The 22,755-nt window shown below is 39.4% G+C and overlaps 1 protein-coding gene across 1 annotated transcript in view; it reads left to right on the plus strand.

The window, feature by feature from the left end:
• The window catches only part of LOC114666358 (F-box only protein 33), a 42,466-nt gene that overhangs the window by 16,498 nt on the left and 3,213 nt on the right, over positions 1-22,755 (plus strand). The window contains exons 2-3 of the mRNA XM_028821184.2: positions 8,808-8,918; positions 17,328-18,010. Of these exons, the coding sequence (XP_028677017.1) occupies positions 8,808-8,918; positions 17,328-18,010 (794 nt within the window). The remainder of the gene's footprint in view (positions 1-8,807; positions 8,919-17,327; positions 18,011-22,755) is intronic.

Raw genomic sequence — 22,755 nt, forward strand, 5'->3', positions numbered from 1 at the left:
TGTGGGCGTATCTCATCCACCCCCGGGGCCCTACCACCAAGGAGTTTTTTGACCACCTCGGTGACCTCAGTCCCAGAGATGGGGGAGCCCACCTCTGAGTCCCCAGGCTCTGCTTCCTCATTGGAAGGCATGTTAATGGGATTGAGGAGGTCTTCGAAGTATTCCCCCCACCGACCCACAACGTCCCGAGTCAAGGTCAGCAGCGCACCATCCCCACCATATACAGTGTTGACACTGCACTGCTTCCCCTTCCTGAGACGCCGGATGGTGGACCAGAATCTCCTCGAAGCCGTCCGAAAGTCATTCTCCATGGCCTCCCCAAACTCCTCCCACGCCCGAGTTTTTGCCTCAGCAACCACCAAAGCCGCATTCCGCTTGGCCTGCCGGTACCTATCAGCTGCCTCCGGGGTCCCACAGGACAAAAGGGTCCTGTAGGACTCCTTCTTCAGCTTGACGGCATCCTTCACCGCCGGTGTCCACCAGCGGGTTCGGGGATTGCCGCCACGACAGGCACCGACCACCTTACGGCCACAGCTCCGGTCAGCTGCCTCAACAATAGAGGCACGGAACATGGCCCATTCGGACTCAATGTCCCCCACCTCCCTCGGGATGTGGTCGAAGTTCTGCCGGAGGTGGGAGTTGAAGCTACTTCTGACAGGGGGCTCTGCCAGACGTTCCCAGCAGACCCTCACAACACGTTTGGGCCTACCACGCCTGACTGGCATCCTCCCCCACCATCGAAGCCAACTCACCACCAGGTGGTGATCAGTTGACAGCTCCGCCCCTCTCTTCACCTGAGTGTCCAAGACATGTGGCCGCAAGTCCAACGACACGACCACAAAGTCGATCATCGAACTGAGGCCTAGGGTGTCCTGGTGCCAAGTGCACATATGAACACCCCTATGCTTGAACATGGTGTTCGTTATGGACAATCCGTGACGAGCACAGAAGTCCAATAACAAAACACCGCTCGGGTTCAGATCAGGGGGGCCATTCCTCCCAATCACGCCCTTCCAGGTCTCACTGTCATTGCCCACGTGAGCATTGAAGTCTCCCAGCAGAACGAGGGAGTCCCCAGAAGGTATGCCCTCTAGCACCCCCTCCAGGGACTCCAAAAAGGGTGGGTACTCCGAACTGCTGTTCGGTGCATACGCACAAACAACAGTTAGGACCCGTCCCCCCACCCGAAGGCGAAGGGAGGCTACCCTCTCGTCCACCGGGGTAAACCCCAATGTACAGGCTCCAAGTTGAGGGGCAATAAGTATACCCACACCTGCTCGGCGCCTCTCACCGGGGGCAACTCCAGAGTGGTAGAGAGTCCAGCCCCTCTCAAGGAGATTGGTTCCAGAGTCCAAGCTGTGCGTCGAGGTGAGTCCGACTATATCTAGCCGGAACCTCTCAACTTCGCGCACTAGCTCAGGCTCCTTCCCCTTCAGAGAGGTGACATTCCACGTCCCAAGAGCCAGTTTCTGTAGCCGAGGATCGGACTGCCAAGGTCCCCGCCTTCGGCCACCACCCAACTCACACTGCACCCGACCTCCTTGGCCCCTCCCATAGGTGGTGAGCCCATGGGAAGGGGGACCCACATTGCCTCTTCGGGCTGTGCCCGGCCGAGCCCCATGGGTGCAGGCCCGGCCACCAGGCGCTCGCCATCGAGCCCCACCTCCAGGCCTGGCTCCAGAGTGGGGCCCCGGTGACCCGCGTCCGGGCAAGGGAAAACGCCGTCCAAAATTGTTTTTCTTCATAGGAGGTTCTGAAAAAAACAGAATTGATTACTTCTTATTCATTTAATTATACACATTAAAACAGTTTGATTTTTGTTATTTAAATGATAACGTCATTTACTTTATTCTTAATTAAATACTTCATTCAAATGTTTAGACTTTTAAGTAACTTTCTTGTGTTAAAAAGGTCCAACTGAACAAAAAATGTTCCGTTAGGCTTATGTTTTGTAGTGATGGGTGCAGAATGAGATATCAGTGGTTAGGAGTGTAATGCACAGCTCGTAAGAAATTGGCACTCGATTTCTGGTCTCGTCATTGTTACTATGTAGTTTGCATGACCTCTGTGTCTGCATGTTTTGTTTTTTTTTGGGTGTCCTGCTTTCCTCCTACATCCCAATGACTTATTAGGTTAAGAAGTGAGAGTGCAGGGGTATAGGTGAATGTGTGCTATGAAATGACCTGGTGCTCCATCCAGGATCCAGGATCATGCTTTAAGCTACGAGGATAGCTTCTGCTCTCCACGACTCTGTAGTGGAAAATTTAGGTAACGAAATCGCTAGTTGGTAAGTGTTATTGTTAACTGTGTAGACATCTCTGTTAAACTTGCTGAAATTAAGAATAAGTTGTATATAGAAAAAATTGACAAAAATGCAAATTTAAGACAAGTAATAACAGTACTAATTATAGGACTGTCAACTCTGCAGGGAGAGGCAGGGAGCAAACAATAAGAAGCTTTGCTAGTGCACTGTGCTGTTCTCACTTTCTGTTTTGTAGCTGCTCATCCCATGAGTTAGATGGCATGATGGCAATAAATTAAACAGGCTTTCTAATGCAATATATATTTTTCGATATTTTTTGGAGTGTTTTGGGTAATTTACCAGCATCTTGTAGAACTAAACTGCTTACAATTTCTAACAGTTTTTCTGTTTGAATTACTTTAAATATATCTTTGTCTTAGCTAAATTTCTGAGTTTAAAAATAATTCAGATTCCGTGTGGAGACCAGTTTGTACTCTTTGTGACATCTTTCAGCCACTGCACAGCTTTCCTATTAAACTTTGTTCTTTTTACAATATGCTAATCTGGGAATATTGAACATTTTAAAATAGGTTGATAACCCTATTAATGTTTTTATAGCTACTCTTGATAATAAGATTGGATGAGATTAATATGTCTGTTTTCTTTACAGCATATACAGTACTTCATTAAACTCAAAGCGTTTACATTTTTTGTAGAAAAAATATAAAACAGAATACATTAAAGTATGGATTTGTTTCATTGATCTTTCAAACAAACCTAAAGGTTCACTGTGAGAGCAATTATAGAAATCTTCAAAATAATAAAAACATAAAAACTCTGCATTGTATAAGTCTTCATGTCTCTTGCTTAAGGATATTGTCTTGCTTCTGTATGGATAACATTTTTAATTAATCTTGAAATTGTTGAACAGGCAGCAATACCTTTAATCTGTCAGAGGTCTTTGTAGATCTTTTAAATCTTACAGTGACAGCTTTCTTAACTGTTAATTCTTAACTTCTTTCTTTAAAAGGATAACCTGATGGAGGCAGTGACCCTGTTGTACCAAAATGTTTCTGCCTGATAGTAAAGATGATAGCAGTGCATCACTGTATACACAGAGACAGTAAAATGTTATGATAGTCTTCCCCTAATTTCTGACTTGGCTTTATTTTATCCATCATTACCTTTGACAGCCCCATGTTCATCAGGTTTCATCCACTCTACGTCACACACATTTCGTACATAGAATACTTAAAATGTTACAAAGGACTTAACTAAAGCACTTTGATCACAAGTGGACATCTATGTATGTGACTCATTACAATGGTTTGTGGCATTTGAACAATTTTGATTTATTGAGGAACAATGTATGAAGACTTACACAATCAAGATTTTTGTGTTCTTAATTACTTTTTGAAGATCTGTATTTTGTTTGTTTCAGTGAAACACACTCCTACTTTAATGCATTCTGAATTGTATTTTTAGGTAGCAGAATGTGAAAATGTTACAAGGGTTTGAAGATGTTTACAAGGCTCTGTAAGTACAAAAGTTACCTCACAATACCTTGTTTTCATTGTCAGCTGTAGGCAAGGGAACCTACCTACTTGTGGAAAATCTCCTTATTTTTTACAAATATAATATTTTTATGAAGTTTCTTCATGTATACTGGTTTTCTCATATAGGGCAAAATATAGAAAGCAAAGGTAACTGTTAATATAAAAGACTGAAGATTTTTAAAAGAAAATATGCTATATCTGTATTGTTCACGTAATATCAAAGTTATATAAGTAATTTTTGGATAAATATGGGTAAATGTTACTATTATAATAGGCTGCTTGAGCATAAAATAGCTGTGCATGCAAATCGTGCAGAAGCTGAACATCATGTTTTCTCCTTGCTGTACATGAAAAGGTGTTTACTTTTAAATAATAATCATATATATGTACAGATTGTTTATACCTTGTAAAAAATTAGAAACACCAAGGAATCTGCTAGGTATATTCTGATTCTGTCACTTGTTCAATACTTGTACTTTTCCAAATTTGAAAACCTATTAGGCTGTTCAGATGTGCCCTTTAATTTGAATATAATATTTGTACTTTTTTAAAGGAAATTGTAATGGACCTTTAAGTTACAAATTTTTAACATTACATTTAATAACATGTTAAATATATGCAGTATAAACATTTTGGTTAACATGGTCTTCTTAACCTAATTTTATTAGAATGCTGAAATTGGTTTCATATTCCATGTTTGTAGGAAAATAATTTTTCGTTTGAGGAATTGACCATATCTGACCACCATGTGACATTAGTGACATGCATTCAGCTAATACATTTAACCCTCCTGTTATGATAATTGTTTTCAGATGTAATTGAGAGAGAAACAAGGCAGTAACAGTTCTAAAAACAGTGAATCAGTTAATTAATACAGTATCAATGTATAATACAGTAAAAAAAAAAACAAAAAAAACACTAGCATAAACTAAAACTGAAGAAATGTCATAAAAATAATTACTTTGTGAAGATGAGTAATAGGACGTTTTTGAAGCTTTAGTATGCTCTTCACTTACATACCCGGCACTATCTGAGATGGATGTGTTACACTTCTTTTCGTAACAGAGTTTGCATAATTACCCCATGCACAGAATTTCAATGACTGATTAGTATTTGCTCTTCTAATCTTAAGAAACTGAAAAAATGTCTCATAAAAGTAGCCGTGTGAGAAAATGGAAATGGGTACCAAGTTGTTTTTAGTCTATAATGTTCAGTAATGATGACAATAAGCTTTCTGTTAAATGTAACTGGTATTTGATGTTCTGTGCATACAGTGCATCCGGAAAGTATTCACAGCGCATCACTTTTTCCACATTTTGTTATGTTACAGCCTTATTCCAAAATGGATTAAATTCATTTTTTCCTCAGAATTCTACACACAACACCCCATAATGACAACATGAAAAAAGTTTACTTGAGGCTGTAATTGCTGCCAAAGGTGCATCGACAAAGTATTGAGCAAAGGCTGTGAATACTTATGTACATGTGATTTCTCAGTTTTTTTATTTTTAATAAATTTGCAAAAACCTCAAGTCTTTTTGAATATGATGCCACAAGCTTGGCACACCTATCCTTGGCCAGTTTCGCCCATTCCTCTTTGCAGCACCTCTCAAGCTCCATCAGGTAGGATGGGAAGCATCGGTGCACAGCCATTTTAAGATCTCTCCAGAGATGTTCAATCGGATTCAAGTCTGGGTTCTGGCTGGGCCACTCTAGGACATTCACAGAGTTGTCCTGAAGCCACTCCTTTGATATCTTGGCTGTGCGCTTAGGGTCGTTGTCCTGCTGAAAGATGAACTGTCACCCCAGTCTGAGGTCAAGAGCACTCTGGAGCAGGTTTTCATCCAGGATGTCTCTGTACATTGCTGCAGTCATCTTTCCCTTTATCCTGACTAGTCTCCCAGTTCCTGCCGCTGAAAAACATCCCCACAGCATGATGCTGCCACCACCATGCTTCATTGTAGGGATGGTATTGGCCTGGTGATGAGCGGTGCCTGGTTTCCTCCAAATGTGACGCCTGGCATTCACACCAAAGAGTTCAATCTTTGTCTCATCGGACCAGAGAATTTTCTTTCTCATGGTCTGAGAGTCCTTCAGGTGTCTTTTGGCAAACTCCAGGCGAGCTGCCATGTGCCTTTTACTAAGGAGTGGCTTCCGTCTGGCCACTCTACCATACAGGTCTGATTGGTGGATTGCTGCAGAGATGGTTGTCCTTCTGGAAGGTTCTCCTCTCTCCACAGAAGACCTCTGGAGCTCTGACAGAGTGACCATCGGGTTCTTGGTCACCTCCCTGACTTAAGGCCCTTCTTCCCCGATCACTCAGTTTAGATGGCCGGCCAGCTCTAGGAAGAGTCCTGGTGGTTTCGAACTTCTTCCACTTACAGATGATGGAGGCCACTGTGTTCATTGGGACCTTCAAAGCAGCAGACATTTTTCTGTAACCTTCCCCAGATTTGTGCCTCGAGACAATCCTGTCTCGGAGGTCTACAGACAGTTCCTTTGATTTCATGCTTGGTTTGTGCTCTGACATGAACTGTCAACTGTGGGACCTTATATAGACAGGTGTGTGCCTTTCCAAATCATGTCCAATCAACTGAATTTACCACAGGTGGACTCCAATTAAGCTGCAGAAACATCTCAAGGATGATCAGGGGAAACAGGATGCACCTGTGCTCAATTTTGAGCTTCATGGCAAAGGCTGTGAATACTTATGTACATGTGCTTTCTCAATTTTTTTATTTTTAATAAATTTGCAAAAATCTCAAACTTTTTTCATGTTGTCATTATGGGGTGTTATGTATAGAATTCTGAGGAAAAAAGTGAATTTAATCCATTTTGGAATAAGGCTGTAACATAAAAAAATGTGGAAAAAGTGATGCGCTGTGAATACTTTCCGGATGCACTGTATGTGTTTATTGTATATCTAAGATTAGAAGTGATTGTATTAATGTTTTGATTGTCTTTTGTTAGTCTATCGTTATTTCTTGTGTCAAGCATATTATGTGCGTGAAATTTTAGTATAGTATGAATGGAGTGGACAAATCAGTAGACAGCCAGTGGGACTACCAGTTTGTAATTCTGGGCAACTAAACTACAAACTCATAAGGCCCAAGTGGACTACCAGATGTTTTGGATCTTTGGTGCATTCAATATTTTCTTAATCACAATTTGAATAAAACAAAATACCCAATTCTTCATGTATGATCTTAATTTGACACTTTTAAAGACAGCTGCTTACAGAGTGCCAGGCTGCTGTAACCCCTGTCGTAAGCCTGGATTATACTTGACGCATCAGTACTGGTTGTGAAGCAAAAAGTATGTCAGACGCGGCAAAATGATTTGGGTTTTTTCTGTAACAGTGGGTGCAGCAACATATACCCTGCACCCTGCAATTGGGAATTTCGAGGAGCAGTTGGTTACCTGGGTGCCAGAATGATGAACAAAGGGCTGAATATGAAGCAACAGGTCATTAAAATGCCCAGAAGACATACAAACATATTTGCTGTGCATTTCTTAATGATGTATGTCACCCACTCATGAGAATGTTTTGCTCTCCTCTCTTGACCGCTTTTGTTTCATGGATTTGTACATGCACACACTAGTGAGCAATATACTGAAGCTGTGCAGCAAGTATATTAAACAAGCAAGGGAAACAATAGTGTTGGCTGTAAAGCATATGGGGCAGGGAGGCCTAGAATGCTAAAAGACCATCATATTCTTTTGCCATTTACCCTGACATAAATAAAGTAATAATTGATACATACTTTGTTATGGAATAAAAAAACAGGAGAGGAAAGGAAATGGTAAATTATTTCACTACTGCTTCAATACCAGTCACAAGTAAAAGAATTCATAATTACAAGCAGTATTATGACAAAAATACTTAGAAAATAACTTTTCAAATACTGACAGAACTGTGGAGGATATTCCGCAAAGTAGTGATGACTGTAAGGAGAGGACAGCATCACAACCAAGTTAGAGAATGCACTGTGGTGTACATAGACTTTTTACTAGTCAACATTCAGTATCTAACAAATGCTTATGCAGTGCTGAGACATTTCATGAAATCACAACTTGGAAACAAAGAAGTATGCTTATAGTAATTCTTTTCAAATGACAGGGCTTTTTGATCACATGTGATGGTTTGAATGATCCAATAATGCTCTTGTCACAAATTTTCAAGTGTTCAGCCTTAGTAAATGGATATTAGCCTTTTGAAATCAATCAAGAGTTCTATGTTCCATTACAAAATGATCTTGCATTATGTAGTCACAGAAAGGAATCTCGTAAAATAGTCTCACCATCACCTGATCAGCACTTTGGGCAGCTACCAGGTATACTGGGCGTAGTAAAAATGCTCCTTGTATTAGTCCAAATACTGCAGAGTGTGAAGATGCTCTTTCAGGCCTAAACATAGTTCACTGGCTTTGGTCAACTAAAGGTGTATGACGCTAATTGGTGGGGTTTAAATTAGGTCTGTAAACAAAAGTTGCAAATACATTTTTAATGTACAGTAGTACTTTAATTCATTTTTGATAACATTTTTTGTACATTGGTAAAAAGACCACAAAGCAGCATGAAATGATCCCTTAAAAATTATGTATTTGATAAAATATTCACTTCTAAGATGCTGTGTTTATATTGTGGTAGAAGATTGCTATGCACTTGTATACAACAAAACTTCACAATTAAATATTGCTATAATAAGATGCAGATAATTCTCCACCTACTGTTTAAGGCTGGTAATCCAGGTATGCTTTCTGGTAGCCCATGTGTGCAAAGCTGGCAACTCAGCAGATTCCCATATCAATTTACAATTTGTCCACCCTTGATGAAAATGTATTCTGAGCATCTACAGTATACAGAGCTCTAGTTCTAGTTTTGTTTTAAATTAAGAGTTCATTGTAATTCTTTGTAAGACTAACAGTCTTGTATTTTTTATTTACTTTATTATACATTTCAGTATTAAAAAGGTGTAAATAAATGTGTATTAATGCTTTGTATTACAGAAACCTCCAGAAACTGAGTCTCTATGGAGATACGTGCATTCTGCATGAGGAGGGAATTGTTGACAACATCCCACTAAATCAATGTGAACAAGAAGGAAAGAAAATCAAAGAGTAAGACAGAAAAACTACTTTTCACATATTCTAGAGATTTATCTTTTGCACATTTTAAATTACAACCTCATTTGTTTAATAGTTTGTAAAGTACTTAAAGGTCAACAGCTAAAAATATTTCTACTATTATTAATGGAATAGAATAGAATCAATTCAGTCCAATAACTACCTGTCAACTAATGTTGTTCAGTCTGTTTTTACAAATTACGTTTGTATCCTGGAAATTTTCTACAGACAGAGGGTTTTTAAGTAATCAACAGAAGTTGGGACACCTGTGGAAATTGCTTGCTTCAACTTGCAAGGCCTAATTTACTTTAATTACTGCAGAACATCTGTAGGTTGTAACCTATGTATAGAAAGATAGATACTTTATTAATCCCAAGGGGAAATTCATATACTCCAGCAGCAGCATACTGATAAGGAAACAATATTAAAGAGTGATAAAAAAATGCAGGTAAAACAGACAATAACTTTGTATAATGTTAATGTTGACCCTCACGGGTGGAATTGAAGAGTCGCATAGTATGGGGGAGGAACGATCTCCTCAGTTTGTCTGTGGACCAGGATGGTGACAGCAGTTTGTCACTGAAGCTGCTCCTCTGTCTGGAGATGATCCTGTTTAGTGGGTGCAGTGGATTCGCCATGATTGACAGGAGCCTGCTCAGCGCCCGTCGCTCTGCCACAGATGTCAAACTGTCCAGCTCCATGTCTACAATAGAGCCTGCCTTCCTCACCAGTTTGTCCAGGCGTGAGGCATCCCTCTTCTTTATGCTGCCTCCCCAGCACACCACCGCATAGAAGAGGGTGCTCGCCACAACCGTCTGATAGAACATCTGCAGCATCTTATTGCAGATGTTGAAAGACGCCAGCCTTCTAAGGAAGTATAGTCGACTCTGTCCTCTCTTGCACAGAGCATCAGTATTGGCAGTCCAGTCCAATTTATCATCCAGTTGCATTCCCAGGTATTTATAGGTCTGCACCATCTTCACACAGTCACCTCTGATGATCACGGGGTCCATGAGGGGCCTGGGTCTCCTAAAACCCACCACCAGCTCCTTGGTTTTGCTGGTGTTCAGGTGTAGGTGGTTTGAGTTGCACCATTTAACAAAGTCCTTGATTAGGTCCCTATACTCCTCCTCCTACCCACTCCTGATGCAGCCCACGATAGCAGTGTTGTCGGCGAACTTTATATTAGTGAATACTATTAATAGATAGATAGATAGATAGATACTTTATTAATCCCAATGGGAAATTCACAAATATTACTTAATATTAGTTGTGCCCTGAAGAAGGGCCATTTATTTTATTCTGATATTTCCTTTTTTCTCAGATCTTTCTAACCTAAACTTTAAATTTAAACCTCTAGCAGTTTACTGCTTACCTTCTCCTCATCTTAGGTCATTCATTTCTTTTCAGCTGATTAAATTTGCAGAACTGGAAAAACTGAGGTGTTGTAAAAATTTTGACCTGTAGTGCAATATTTAGTTACAATACCTCTGTTGTTGTGCTTTAGTAAGCCTTTGCTTTGGTCATTTTTATTATTGTTTGGGTGGCATTTTTTGATTTCGGCATCATTTTCAGCAAAATAAATGCTTCCTGTTTTGAATTGAAATTAGCTTTGTGGGAGTTTTGTGTTGCTTATTGTGTTTAGAATGGCTGGGGCCATAGTTTTCCAGATCTGGATCCAGATTCAGCGCTACCATTGTGAATAATTAATACATAATATGACTGAGATTCTGTTTATTTCAAATTGCTAAACTGAAGTTGCTACTGTATCTGTTTTTCTTCTAGTGCATATGCATGTGTCAGTTTTTACATAGCTGACTCAGCTGTGTCTTGTTGGCCACCACACCCAATATTGTGTTCCTTTAGCTAAAAGATATTTTGTAGCTCTCAAGCTATTTATTTCAGGTAATCAGTTGTAACAGGCTCACAAAAAACATTATAGAAAGGTAGCAGACATATTTGCAGAGTATATCATGTTATACACATGAATGAAAATTTACAAATGTTGCTTTGAAGAAAAATTACCACATGTACAAATTGTGATAAAATGGTAAATCCACCACACACACACAGTTCCATGCAAAAGTTTGGACACTGCTTGCCAGATGACTTGTGTTGTTGATACTTGAAGTAATAAATTGTTAATACGACTTCAACAGCAAGCTAAAACCATGGTATTTTTATGAAAGTGTTAGCGACAGTTAAGATGTATCTGATGAAATGAAAAAATATAAACAAAATAATGTGCCATTTGTAAAAGCTTGGGCACCTTATTAAGTCAGTACTTAATAAAGAGTTCAAACTTAGTAACATCATCTTTGTGAGAAATCACAGCTTGCTAATGTTTTTTGTGTCCAGCTATGAATTTTGAATTCTTGTTTTGGAATTTTTCCCCATTCATCCCCCCACAGATCAGTTTCAGTTGTGAGATATTCTTGGGCCATCTTGCGTACACTGCATATTTAAGATGTACCCACAGATTTTCAATAATTCTCAAGACTAGGGACTGCATAGTCAATTCCAAAATATTCATCTTGTATTTCTTTAGGTACTTCATTGTAGATTTTATAGTATGTTTTAGATTGTTGTCTTGTAGAAACCATCCTTTATCATCTTCAGTTCTCTGTCTGACTGTCTGACATTCTCCTTAAGGGTTTCTAAATGTATGGAGGAAATCATTCTTCCCTGTACTTGCACAACATTTCCTGTGTCACTAGCTGCCATATATGCTTTACGATTGTATGTCCACCTCTGTACTTAACATTTGTCATGGTGTTCTTTTCTTTAAACGCTGCTCATTGTTTCTCCAAAGAAATCTTTTTTTTTTTTCATCTTTTATTTTTTATCTGTATTTTTAGTAAAAGTCTTAGATTTTTGAAGGAGCCAAGCCACCTGCATGTCGCAATTTTTTGCAATAAAAAATACACTGCCTTTTTTATTTGAGTGTGTGATAGAGCCTAACTACCGTATATCTTCCAATAGTAGCCCCGGCGTTTATTAAAAAAATTATTCGGACGGCCCGGCGTTTAAAAGAGACCTGCGGTTGTTGGAGACGGGCTATTATTCGCCTCGCAGACGGAATGGTGATGGGTAAACGGGGTTCATTTGGCAGGAAAATACGGTATGGTACCGTATTTACGGCCACAAAATGTAGGCAACAACACCGGATGAACATTTCAGGATTTAATGAAATTATCAGTACAGCAGTACGGTATTATTAAAGCAGTATACGGTATTACCATAAGCATGAAAAACAGGTACAGTAGACGTCTACTGAACTTTCTTGCCAATGATTCCACCAGCACTGGCCTGCACCAGTCCGAATTTCACATGAAAGTGCTCATCAACCCGACAAGTCCCCTGTGGAACGTATGGAAATGCAGTAAGCTCCAGTCTCACGCATATACGTATACATTACGACATGAGATTGGATAAGATACAATAAAGTACAGTACTTACCATGTACTCGTCGTCTGAATCGGTAATGATTGTTATTTGCGAGTTCTTCTTCATCTTCCTCTTCTTGTGATGGCAATACAGGTACTCCCATTGCTTGTTGACGCGCAGTAATCAATTTCGCACTCCCAGCATGGCATGGCTGGCCCTCCTTAAAGCAGTGGATAAAATCGTCCTCAGATCCATCGCATGCATTGATGATTGAACAATCCTTGAAGGATTTTCTTATCATTTCTGGGGTGATTTCTTGCCAAGCTGATATTATCCACATTACTAACAAACGTAGTGCCGGCGCTTTCAATTTTCTGCCAGCTGTAAACCCCTTATCTTCTTCCCCTGCCATCCAATTATCATACAACTCTCGAAGTTCCAAACAACATCAGCAGGTTGGACGTACTTGGTGCAACCACCAGGGATAACTGCCGTTGACATTTTATATTTCTTCAGTACTTGTTTCGTTTCCTCACTGATGTGACAACGGTAAGCGTCCCAGACAAGAAGTCTCTTTTGGAAACAGAAAACACCACAAACTTTCTGCAACCACATTATTGTTGATTCCTGATTCATCCATCCGTTGTTTGAGGTCGCTACCACAGCTTCTTGGACATCCTGTAGTCTTGCCACTTCTCGCTTTGCGCCCCGAAATACAATAAACGGCTTCAATTTTGTGCCATCTGCTTTCGCTGCCACAAGCTTGTCAATAACTTGTTCTGGATCCTTCTGTGCCAGCGATGTCTTCCAACGGAGAGATAAATGATGGCGTTTCATAAATTTGTCAAGCCAGCCAGCACTGGCTACGAACGTTTCTTTTCTTTTTGAAGCATCATCAATCTCCGTATGAAAAATCCTCTTTGCTTTCGTGCGGACCATTTTCCTGGAGACACGCGCACCTTCCAGTCTTTGTTCAATAATCCATGTTAACACCAGTTCATCTAATTCTTCGCTCGCTTTCTTAGCTCCACCAGGCAATCGTTTACTCCTGGCACCTTTTTCTGCCGCCGTTTTCTCAATATCAGTCATCTGCTTGTGCCATTCTCGGATACGTTTTGGATCCACCCCAAAATGTTGTGCAGCTTCTTTGCCTGAATGTTCTTTTGCGTATGTTACCGCACGGAGTTTGAATGGTAAATCAAATGACCGTTTCCTTCCCATTGCTCACACTACAAACACGGGCCCACAAGAACACAGTGACACAAACAGACACCCGCACGACCCTTCTGAAGGCAAAAGTGTCAGTGGAGGTAAAGGTTAACAGGTCACCGAGGAAGAGGGTGCAGAGTTTTTCATGTGATCATGTACTGTCTGTCTGGCCAATACAGCCCCTTCTTCCCTGGTCAAAGGAGAGGATTAACGTGTCTAAGATGGCATTTTCGTGTTCTTCCCGCCCCTTCCACCCACCTCTGCCCTCCCAGTGGGGTTGTGATTGACGTGGAGATGAAAGGGCAAAATGTACACAAAGAAATTTCGTTTTGACTTTCTCCCTTCCTCAATAGCATCCGACGACAAAACATTTTTGACACGAAAAGGTACTTACCGTATGATTCACTGCAAGAGGGCGGTAGCCCAGGTGGTACGAAAAGAGGATTAGTATACGGAAAAGGCGGTGGGTCATTGGAGATCGGCGTTTACTACAGACCGGCGCTTAAAGGAGACCGGCTACTATTGGAGCCCAGCATCTATTTGTCGCGCCATCTCTTCAAACCCGCCGTTTATTGGAAATAGGCGTCAATAAGAGTCGGCCACTACTAGAAGATATACGGTATGTTAAAACAGGCTGATGTGCCACATACCAATTATTAAATTTTATAGAGCATTCTGAGGATATGTTTATAAAAGAATTGATTGAGAACAATGTTTTTGAGTGATTAAATTCACTGACACACTGATACCAAGTAATCCATAAATTTACAGGGAGAATATGCCAACTCCATGAGGAACCTGGCTCTGAGAGCCAGGAAAGACAGCTTTTATCCCTCTGCCTATCCTTAAACTGCTGTAATAAACTACAGACTGATTAAATTTAATTTCTCTGTTACATCTATTCACTTAATGGCATGCTACACACATTCAGTCTTTCTTTTGCTGGACCACCAAAGCACACATATTCATTATCATACCAGTGGTAGCAGGCTATAACTTTCTAAAACAACAAAATCTGCTTCTATATAGTGAAAGAATGTGAGTAATTATGACCTTTTTCAGGTGTTATTGCCTAGTTGTCTACAAAACTGAGACAGCAATTCACATCTGGGGATCAGCATTCACTGACACGTGGCAGTGAGTTTTTGAGCCGAATCCATGCCACTGGCCATGAAAGGTTGCCTCTGAGGAAGATGAACAGTGAAGTGAAGTGCACAGCTGGTTTCCTTTTAAAATGGTTGAGTCTCAAAAAATGTTTTGCCTTTTCCTTCTTAAAACAATATGGATACACTATTTTGTAATATGTGAGCAATATCAAGAAGCTGATCAATACTCAATCATATTTTTGACTAGAAATATGGACTTGTTCAGTAAGTTTTAATGGTTTTTGAACCATAGTGTCCCTAAGCTCCATTATAAAATGCAAGAGCAGGTTAGCTATATTTAAAAATTTTTTAAAATACGCTTCACTTTAGAATGCAATTTTATGTGTCAAATTAATTTATACCATTAATGTGTAGAAATGAAGAAAAATGAAGAAAAAACCCACACCTAACTTAACCTTTTAATTGTTGAACAATGTTTGAAGAGTCAATTTATTAGGCTCTGGAATTCTTATTGTCTGATAGTTGTTGACCAGATTAACAACCTAACAAATTCTGATGTAGTACACCTAAAAGAGTGCCTAAACTTTAGCAATACCACACTTAACTCTTTTATTAATTTATTTTAAAATTTTCAATACATCAAATAAAGCTGTATGTTTTTATATTTTCATGAAATGTATTTATTATTTTTTGCTCTGTCCACATAATTTATAATTTGGGGTGTCCAAACTTTTGCAGAGACTGGTATGTGAGGATTCTTAAGTGATATTTAACAAGATCATTTGCCCATGTTTATAGGTTGTGATCAAAGGCTAAACCCAGCACTTTGTAATCACGGGCCTGTTGTGTTATGTGTCAGAGGGTAATATTGAAAAAACTGGAAATTATCTCTGTTTTTAACAGTGCAGAACTTTCCTTAAGTAAATCAGGCAGGATAGTTATTTTTGAGACCCCCGTAAACCACTGCAGAAAGTCCTTCCTCCCTAGTACCGTTCAGCTTTTTAATAAAAGATATCAACAAAAATAATTTTGGGAGTGTATAGTTTTTCAACTTTCTTTCAGTTTGTTAGAAGCAGCTAACAAAATACTGTTGTTTTTGTGTATCACATTTAACCTATTTGTCTCTGTGTTTTATTTTTGTGTGTTGATAGATATAACTGAGAAAGCAAACTTCATATTTCCTTGTTTGAACATGAACAAAATAAAAAAAAAAACCTTATAATATGTGCAAGATCAATGCAGCAGGGAATACCTGTCAGCCAGTTACCTCAATAATTAGCGCTGGGTTGAAATTAAGCAATGATAATCTGGCAGTCATGTTGTCAGTCATTAAAAATATATGCGTAGATTGTCACCAGTAATAAAATACAGATTTACACTATTAGCCTTCATGATAAATCATGAAAAACACAAACACACAAAGTAATTCATTTTAATGGTTCACAGTTTAATAGTTCACATAAGTTTTTTTTAAAGGTTGATAGGTACTTTGCTCTTTACAGTAGTTTATGATTCAAAAGATGGCCATCTGAACTGTTTTACTATTAGAAAATGAGTTCCGTTTAAAGCTTATTTTCCTTAATTGCATGTTCTTGGCCAGCAGTGTGGCATATTCACTAAAAATTTGACTTGAAAATACGTTTACCAGTTCAAATACCACCACCAACTCCCTGTGCACCCCTGAATATATCATTTAGCCCACCTTTGCTCCAATAGAGAACGAAAATCAGTGTTAAACAATATGTGTTGTGTCAAGAGTACTGCAGATAGCTGTAAACTACCTGTTCAATAGGTCCTCTTGTTTGCAGGCTGTTACATTGGCATTAATTTTACTGTATACCAATTTTATCTTTACAAATGTCCAAATGGTTAAGCCATTCTTATTTGTAATAATTTACGTTTAATTTTTTTTTATTACAAATTCTTTTTGTGAAGTAAAGACCTGTTAGATCATATGTTTGAAATGACACAGTGCTAATTATAAGTCATGTAGTTTAACTGCTGAATTCACTTTCAGTATTATTGGTTATTTCTTTATTATTAACATACTGAAAGGATATTTTAATGTCATCCTTGTACTTTTCACACAATATGTATTTGAGTTGGTTTAGGCTGTAATGTTAAAGTAAAGGAATTGGTAAAAAGATTCATTTTTCCAGGAAGTTATGAGTAAAATAGTTCTGTTAAAAATTGAGAGCAGTAATTAGCAATTTGTAACAGATTACTTTCCTTGAGTACAGAGAGTACAAGCTAGCAGGAAAATGGGAAAAAACAGATTATGCCAAGATGGTTTAGATTGTGGATATATACGGATACTATGGATATTGTTCTGGGAAAACAGGAATCTACTTAGTAAATAATTAAGCAAATGATCTATAAAGTTTTTTAGCTTCTTATTCTGTTTGCCATTTAGCTCTGCATTTGCTCATAGCTTATTTTTTACTGAGATAGCATTGCCTACATTATTAAACTGAGAATAACAACCAAACAGTGGACTGGGATACATTCTTAGTGCTTTAATTATGGTTAAGTGGTTAGATTCATCCATGTGTTTTCCAAAAGAAAAAAAAAGAAAAAAGTAAACTCACTAAGGGCTCAGAAAGGTGTGAATAACTGTTGTTAAAAACAGATTAATTGCAGTATAATCAACAAATTTAAAATAGTTTTTATTTACCTTTTATCTGCTACTCTTCTGTTCCAGGATAAAACAGCTGTTTGAAGAGATTCTGGCCAACAGCCGGCAGTTAAAATGGCTGTCTTCAGCATTTATGCTGGGAATGGTAACACCTAATTCCCTGTCTGCAATGTCTAATCTTAGTGCCAACACTCTGGAACACCTTAGCCTGTTGGACAATCAAATTCCATCACTTATTCCTTGCATTGAAGTACATCGCCTCCATAACCTGCGTTCCCTGGCCTTGGACTTCTGTGATTTCACCTCCGAGATGTGTCGAATCCTCTCCACAAGTGACCATTTGCCTTTGCATCGACTTTCCCTCTTGCTAAATAGCACAGCCCTGCCTAACAAGCCTCTTGATGTCACACCCAGCGAGAAGGATTGGCAGGTGCTTGTCCGACACAGCGCTAACTTGCGAGTGTACATTATGGCACTTGACGTACGCAGTCAAGATCTTTTGAGTGTGTTGAAGCCCAGCCTCCCACTGGAGAGAATCCATTTTGACAGTTATTCGACTTGCACTTCAGAAGCAGTTGTGGATCTCATATCGCGGCAGTACCTCAAAACTCTCACCCATTTCATTTTAATGCGAGACTTGATGGAGAGGGATGACACTGGCTTTCCTGATCTGAGTGACAGCCGAAATGAAGACCCATTAGTTATCCTTGCATGGAGGTGCACACGGCTGTCTGTCCTGGTCATTCATGGTAAGATTATTGTATCCCTCCATTTACCTTTTTTCCTGTTTTAAAATAGTTTGAGTTGCACACAGATGCTTCTCAAATATTCTGCTGAAAGTCATAAATTGTTAGAGAAAAAAATCAAATTGTCTCCCATACTGGTAAGTGTGATACACGCCAGTATTTTAGACTCCACTCTGTTATCCCCTCTATGTTCACTGCCAATGCCAATTTGAAGTCTCCTACAACTGACACGAGGTCTGGGGCAACAGCTCCATCTCCTTTCCATCTCTCCGAGCTGATTTATACAAGGTTGTAAGACTGCTCAACAAACATATACCAAGACAGATGGAGTTTTGTAAAAGATAGCATCTTAACAGGTGAGAACTATCTTATCTCCCTCACATGAGTCTGAAAAGAGTGTCTCTCCTCTTCTGTCCATCAGGTCTGGCCAGACAGTGTAACAGTATATTTAGTTATGACATACTTGTTTGATTTGCCATCATTTTTAGAACAGTTTTATAAATTGTGAGACTTAATACAAAAGAATATACTGTACAATGAGGAACTTAATGTAATTATTAGTAATAAGCATATGTAACATTTTAGTATAGCCTTTGTTTTGGACAGCATTGCCAATGTTAGACAACCTTTGTCCATCCATAAAAAAAAATGCAAGCAGAGGCAGAACCATGAAGCAAAAGTGTAACGCCATATGGCAGACTCTGCATTAACATTGACTTATTTTCCTGTTTTTTGACCAGAACTTATAACTTTTGGGTTATTTTTCTCATATTTTTTCATCTGAATTTATATGTAACTGTATAGTAAGAATATAGTACTTAACATTAAACAAAAATGGTAGTACTCCAAAAAGAATCATCAATCCTTTGTCTAGAGATGTCACAAGACATTTGATCACATACACATCAAATAGCTTGCTATACTTAAGCATTTGCTTTGAATAATAGGTCTACTATTAGTAATCACACAGAATGATTTTGAATATTAGCAGTAACTGAGCTCCAAGGTCATGTTCTGCTTTGCAGCATCAGGGAGGTCCATGACTTAAAAAAAACAAAAAACAAAACACTTTTGGTAACCCTGCTTTAAAGGGAATGTGTTGCTTCTGTTAAATTGCACATGTGTCCAACTAGTGAATGTAAATGGGAGAACGGTGATTGTAAGTAGGTAGGGGAACTTACTTAATTTGTTCTATAAATAGAAAGGAAGGTGTTTGATTGGTTGAAGACAAAATAATGACATTTTGAAACCACTCAGTAAATAATTGCCCAGAAAGCCTCCAGTAACAGGCAAGACCCAAGGTCAAGGTCTGCATAAATTTTATTATTCCTCAATGAGGAATTAATTCGGTCTTGTGCATTAAGTGAATGTTTCCAGTATGCTTACCTATACGCTGTAAATGTGGAATCCATTTTCTGTTAAACAACGTAATTTCCCTAAGGAACAGTTAATCAGATTTTCTTGGTTTGCAGGATTTTTTTGTCAGAACTGAATTTGGTAGTACATGGAGAGAATGTGCCAATTTGATAAAGATCTAATCAAGCTGTGTTAGAACAAATTCTGCATATGGCTGTTCCACAGGCCTTTGAGTCATTGACTCTGCTTGATGCTTTAATCATTCATTGCATTATTTCCCTTATTTTCACCTTCAGCGTTAATGTTTACAAGCCCTCAGATCAAAGAACAGAACACTTGCAAAAGGAGATAGTAATACATTTGCAAAGTATTCTACTTAATACTAGTAAGCCCGCGATTCGCCAGCGAATCGGATATCCAAGAATGGCAATCAGTTTCTGTTCCGTCCGATGTCTGGATGGATGACATATCATGGAGGGTGGGTGCGTCTGGGGAAATGTCATTTAATTACATACACATATCTATAATAAAGCAGTCTTGTTTTGTGGAGACGTGATTCCGTTGCCTTTGCTGACACCGACTGCTGGCAGAGTGGAGCACAGCAAGTTTAGCCCTGCGCCCCATCTGGGGAAATGTCATTTAATCCAATAAGCATATCTGTACTAAAGCGGTTTCGTATTGTGGAGATGTGAGTCTGTTGCCTTCGCTGACACCGACTGCTTGAACAGGTTGTGTTGTTTGGGGGCCACCTACTGACTCTGGGAAGCCGCTGCGTCTGACTGTGGGGCGAGTGCCACAGTGCAATATGCGCCTCGGTGGGAAGCGGCTGCGTGAAGACATATCATGGAAGGTATATGTGGTGGTGTGGGCGGTCGCGTCCGGGTGGCTGTACAACCTGGCGTGCACGCTTTACCCCAGGTGTAGTTCACAGGTCGTAGTCTCGTTTCTGTGTTTTCTTTGGTTTGAGCCGTGACTCCTTTCGCAAGCGCGTTGTCACTGCAGGTACCTGTGGGGATTCCGTCCGTACTATAATACAACCTTCGAATCCTCTCGTTTCTTTTTTTTGCTCTGTGGCGGGCGGCAGTGCGTGTGCGCCTCGATGTGCCCAGCGCCCTGCGTCCATATCCGGTTTACAACCTTTGGTTAGTAAGATGGATTGAAGTTATTCAGCTTATGTAAGGAGAACTGCAGCGAACAAATTCATGCAGCTGAAAATCAAACAAATGCAGTGTCTCCTGCACAAGCCAAACTGGTCAGATATTCAAAAAACACCATTCTTTTCTGCGTAAAATGACCAGGTTAGTCAGACTATAATTTAATTTGCTTTCCAATTTGCTATATCATCTAGATTGCTCAATTATTGTGTTCACTTTGGCACTCTGTCATTTGCTGGATGACTTACCTGTGTTGCTAGATGCATAGTCTGGTTCGGGCTGTGTGTAAACTTCATGTAGCAGTGCCACTAATGAGGAAATGGTCGCTAATTACAAAATAAAAAAAATAACATTTAATATTAAAAATAATGTATGTAGTCCTCCTTAGAATTGCAGATAAACTTTTTTTAATTGTAATTGTAAGTTGTTGAAAGAGTTTGTATCTATTGTTGGCTATTTTAATGAATATCATTAAATTAATAAATGTTTTATTCTTTCTGAAACCAAAAACATAACTTTCATTCTCTATGACTTGCTAAATAAAATTGTATTACTCTCATTTTTTGTTGAAAGTGTAACATCATTTTTTTCTTCGTAATGAAAGTACTTATCAAGACTCAGTATCAGCCTGTAAAAATGCCATTAGTGCTTCCCTAATTTTAATGTTATTGTAGTATTTCTGGAGTGTGACTGGCATATGGCTCGCTCTCTGCCACACATGTTGGTTAAAATTCATACATACAGTATATGAACCACAGTAGACCATAAACATGCCTGCCAAGAGCACAACTGATTCAGAAAAACCAAAACAAGAACAATAAAATAAAAACTGCAATGACAGTATTAGCAATTAACTAAAAAGCCATTGCTCTTCCTCGACAACCTGTATTATTACCTTGTTCTTCTTATATACTACTTTGCTAGTGTAAATTCAGTAAATGTTTCTGAATGTAGTCCTTTATTTTTTTGCACAGAATACATGTAATGTTAAACACAATACAAATGTGGAGTAATTTAAAACTTGTTTCTTATATTAGGCATTAATAAGTAACTCTTACCTCTAATATCTAGCTTCACAAGTAAGCCCGCGATTCTCTAGAGAATCATAAATCCAAGAATGGCAATCAGTTTCTGTTCCATCCGATATTTGGATGGATGACATATCATGGAGGGTGGGTGCGTCTGGGGAAATGTCATTTAATTAAATAAGCATATCTGTACTAAAGCGGTGTTGTTTTGTGGAGACGTGATTCCGTTGCCTTTGCTGACATGGACTGCTGACAGAGTGGAGCACAGCAAGTTTAGTTTACAGGTTGTGGTGTTCGTGTGCCAGCCAGTGAGTCTGAGAAGCCGCTGGGTTTGAGTCTGTGACCGTTATGTGATCTGTATTACTGGCACAGTAGATTAGAGCAAGTGTAGTGTACAGGTTGTGTTGTTTGGGCGCCACCTACTGACTCTGGGAAGCCGCTGGGTGTGTGCCACGGCGCAGTACGTATGCGCCTCGGTGGGAAGCCGCTGTGTGATGAAATATCATGGAGGGTGGGTGCGTCCTGGGACAGTTCATTCCAACGCGCTTCTGTTATTGTTTTTCTTCATGCAGTCACGTTTTTCGTTGTTTATGGCTGTGTCGTCATATATGCGGTGGTGTGGGCGGTCGCGTCCGGGCGGCTGTACAACCTGGCATGCACGCTTTACCTCAGGTTTAGTTCACAGGTCATAGGCATGGTAAAGTTTCCATTTAATTCAATAACCCTATTTGAACTAAAGCGGTTTCTTTGTGTGGGGGCGCCTTCGTTCATTGTTTTTATCCATACGGGCTCGTTTACAGGTCGTAGCCATACGGGCTCGTGTTTGTATTACTAATCATTGTGGGAACCTCCTGGCACAGTGGAGTAGAGCAAGTGTAGTTTACAGGTTGTGTTGTTTGGGCGCCATCTGCTGACTCTGGGGCGCCGTGCCACAGTGCACATGTGCTTCGGTGCGTCTGCCGTGCATAAATTAACTGTCGTTTAGTAATATTGATAGGTCCGATAAAAGTAATGCAACTTTCTCAAACCTTCTTAATTCAGTTCAGGGTGAAAGTGGCCATAACGTAGAACCAGTCCGTCATAGTCAATTGTTCACTTGTTATGTATAAAATGTCTCTTGTATTGAATTGTTATCTGAATGCTTTTTGCCCAGCATAAAATTATAAGAGTTCATGTGAAGGTATTTTATTTTGTTTTCTGCTAATTTGCA

Source organism: Erpetoichthys calabaricus, chromosome 16 (genome assembly GCF_900747795.2).
Source record: "Erpetoichthys calabaricus chromosome 16, fErpCal1.3, whole genome shotgun sequence".
Taxonomy (NCBI): Eukaryota; Metazoa; Chordata; class Cladistia; order Polypteriformes; family Polypteridae; genus Erpetoichthys; species Erpetoichthys calabaricus.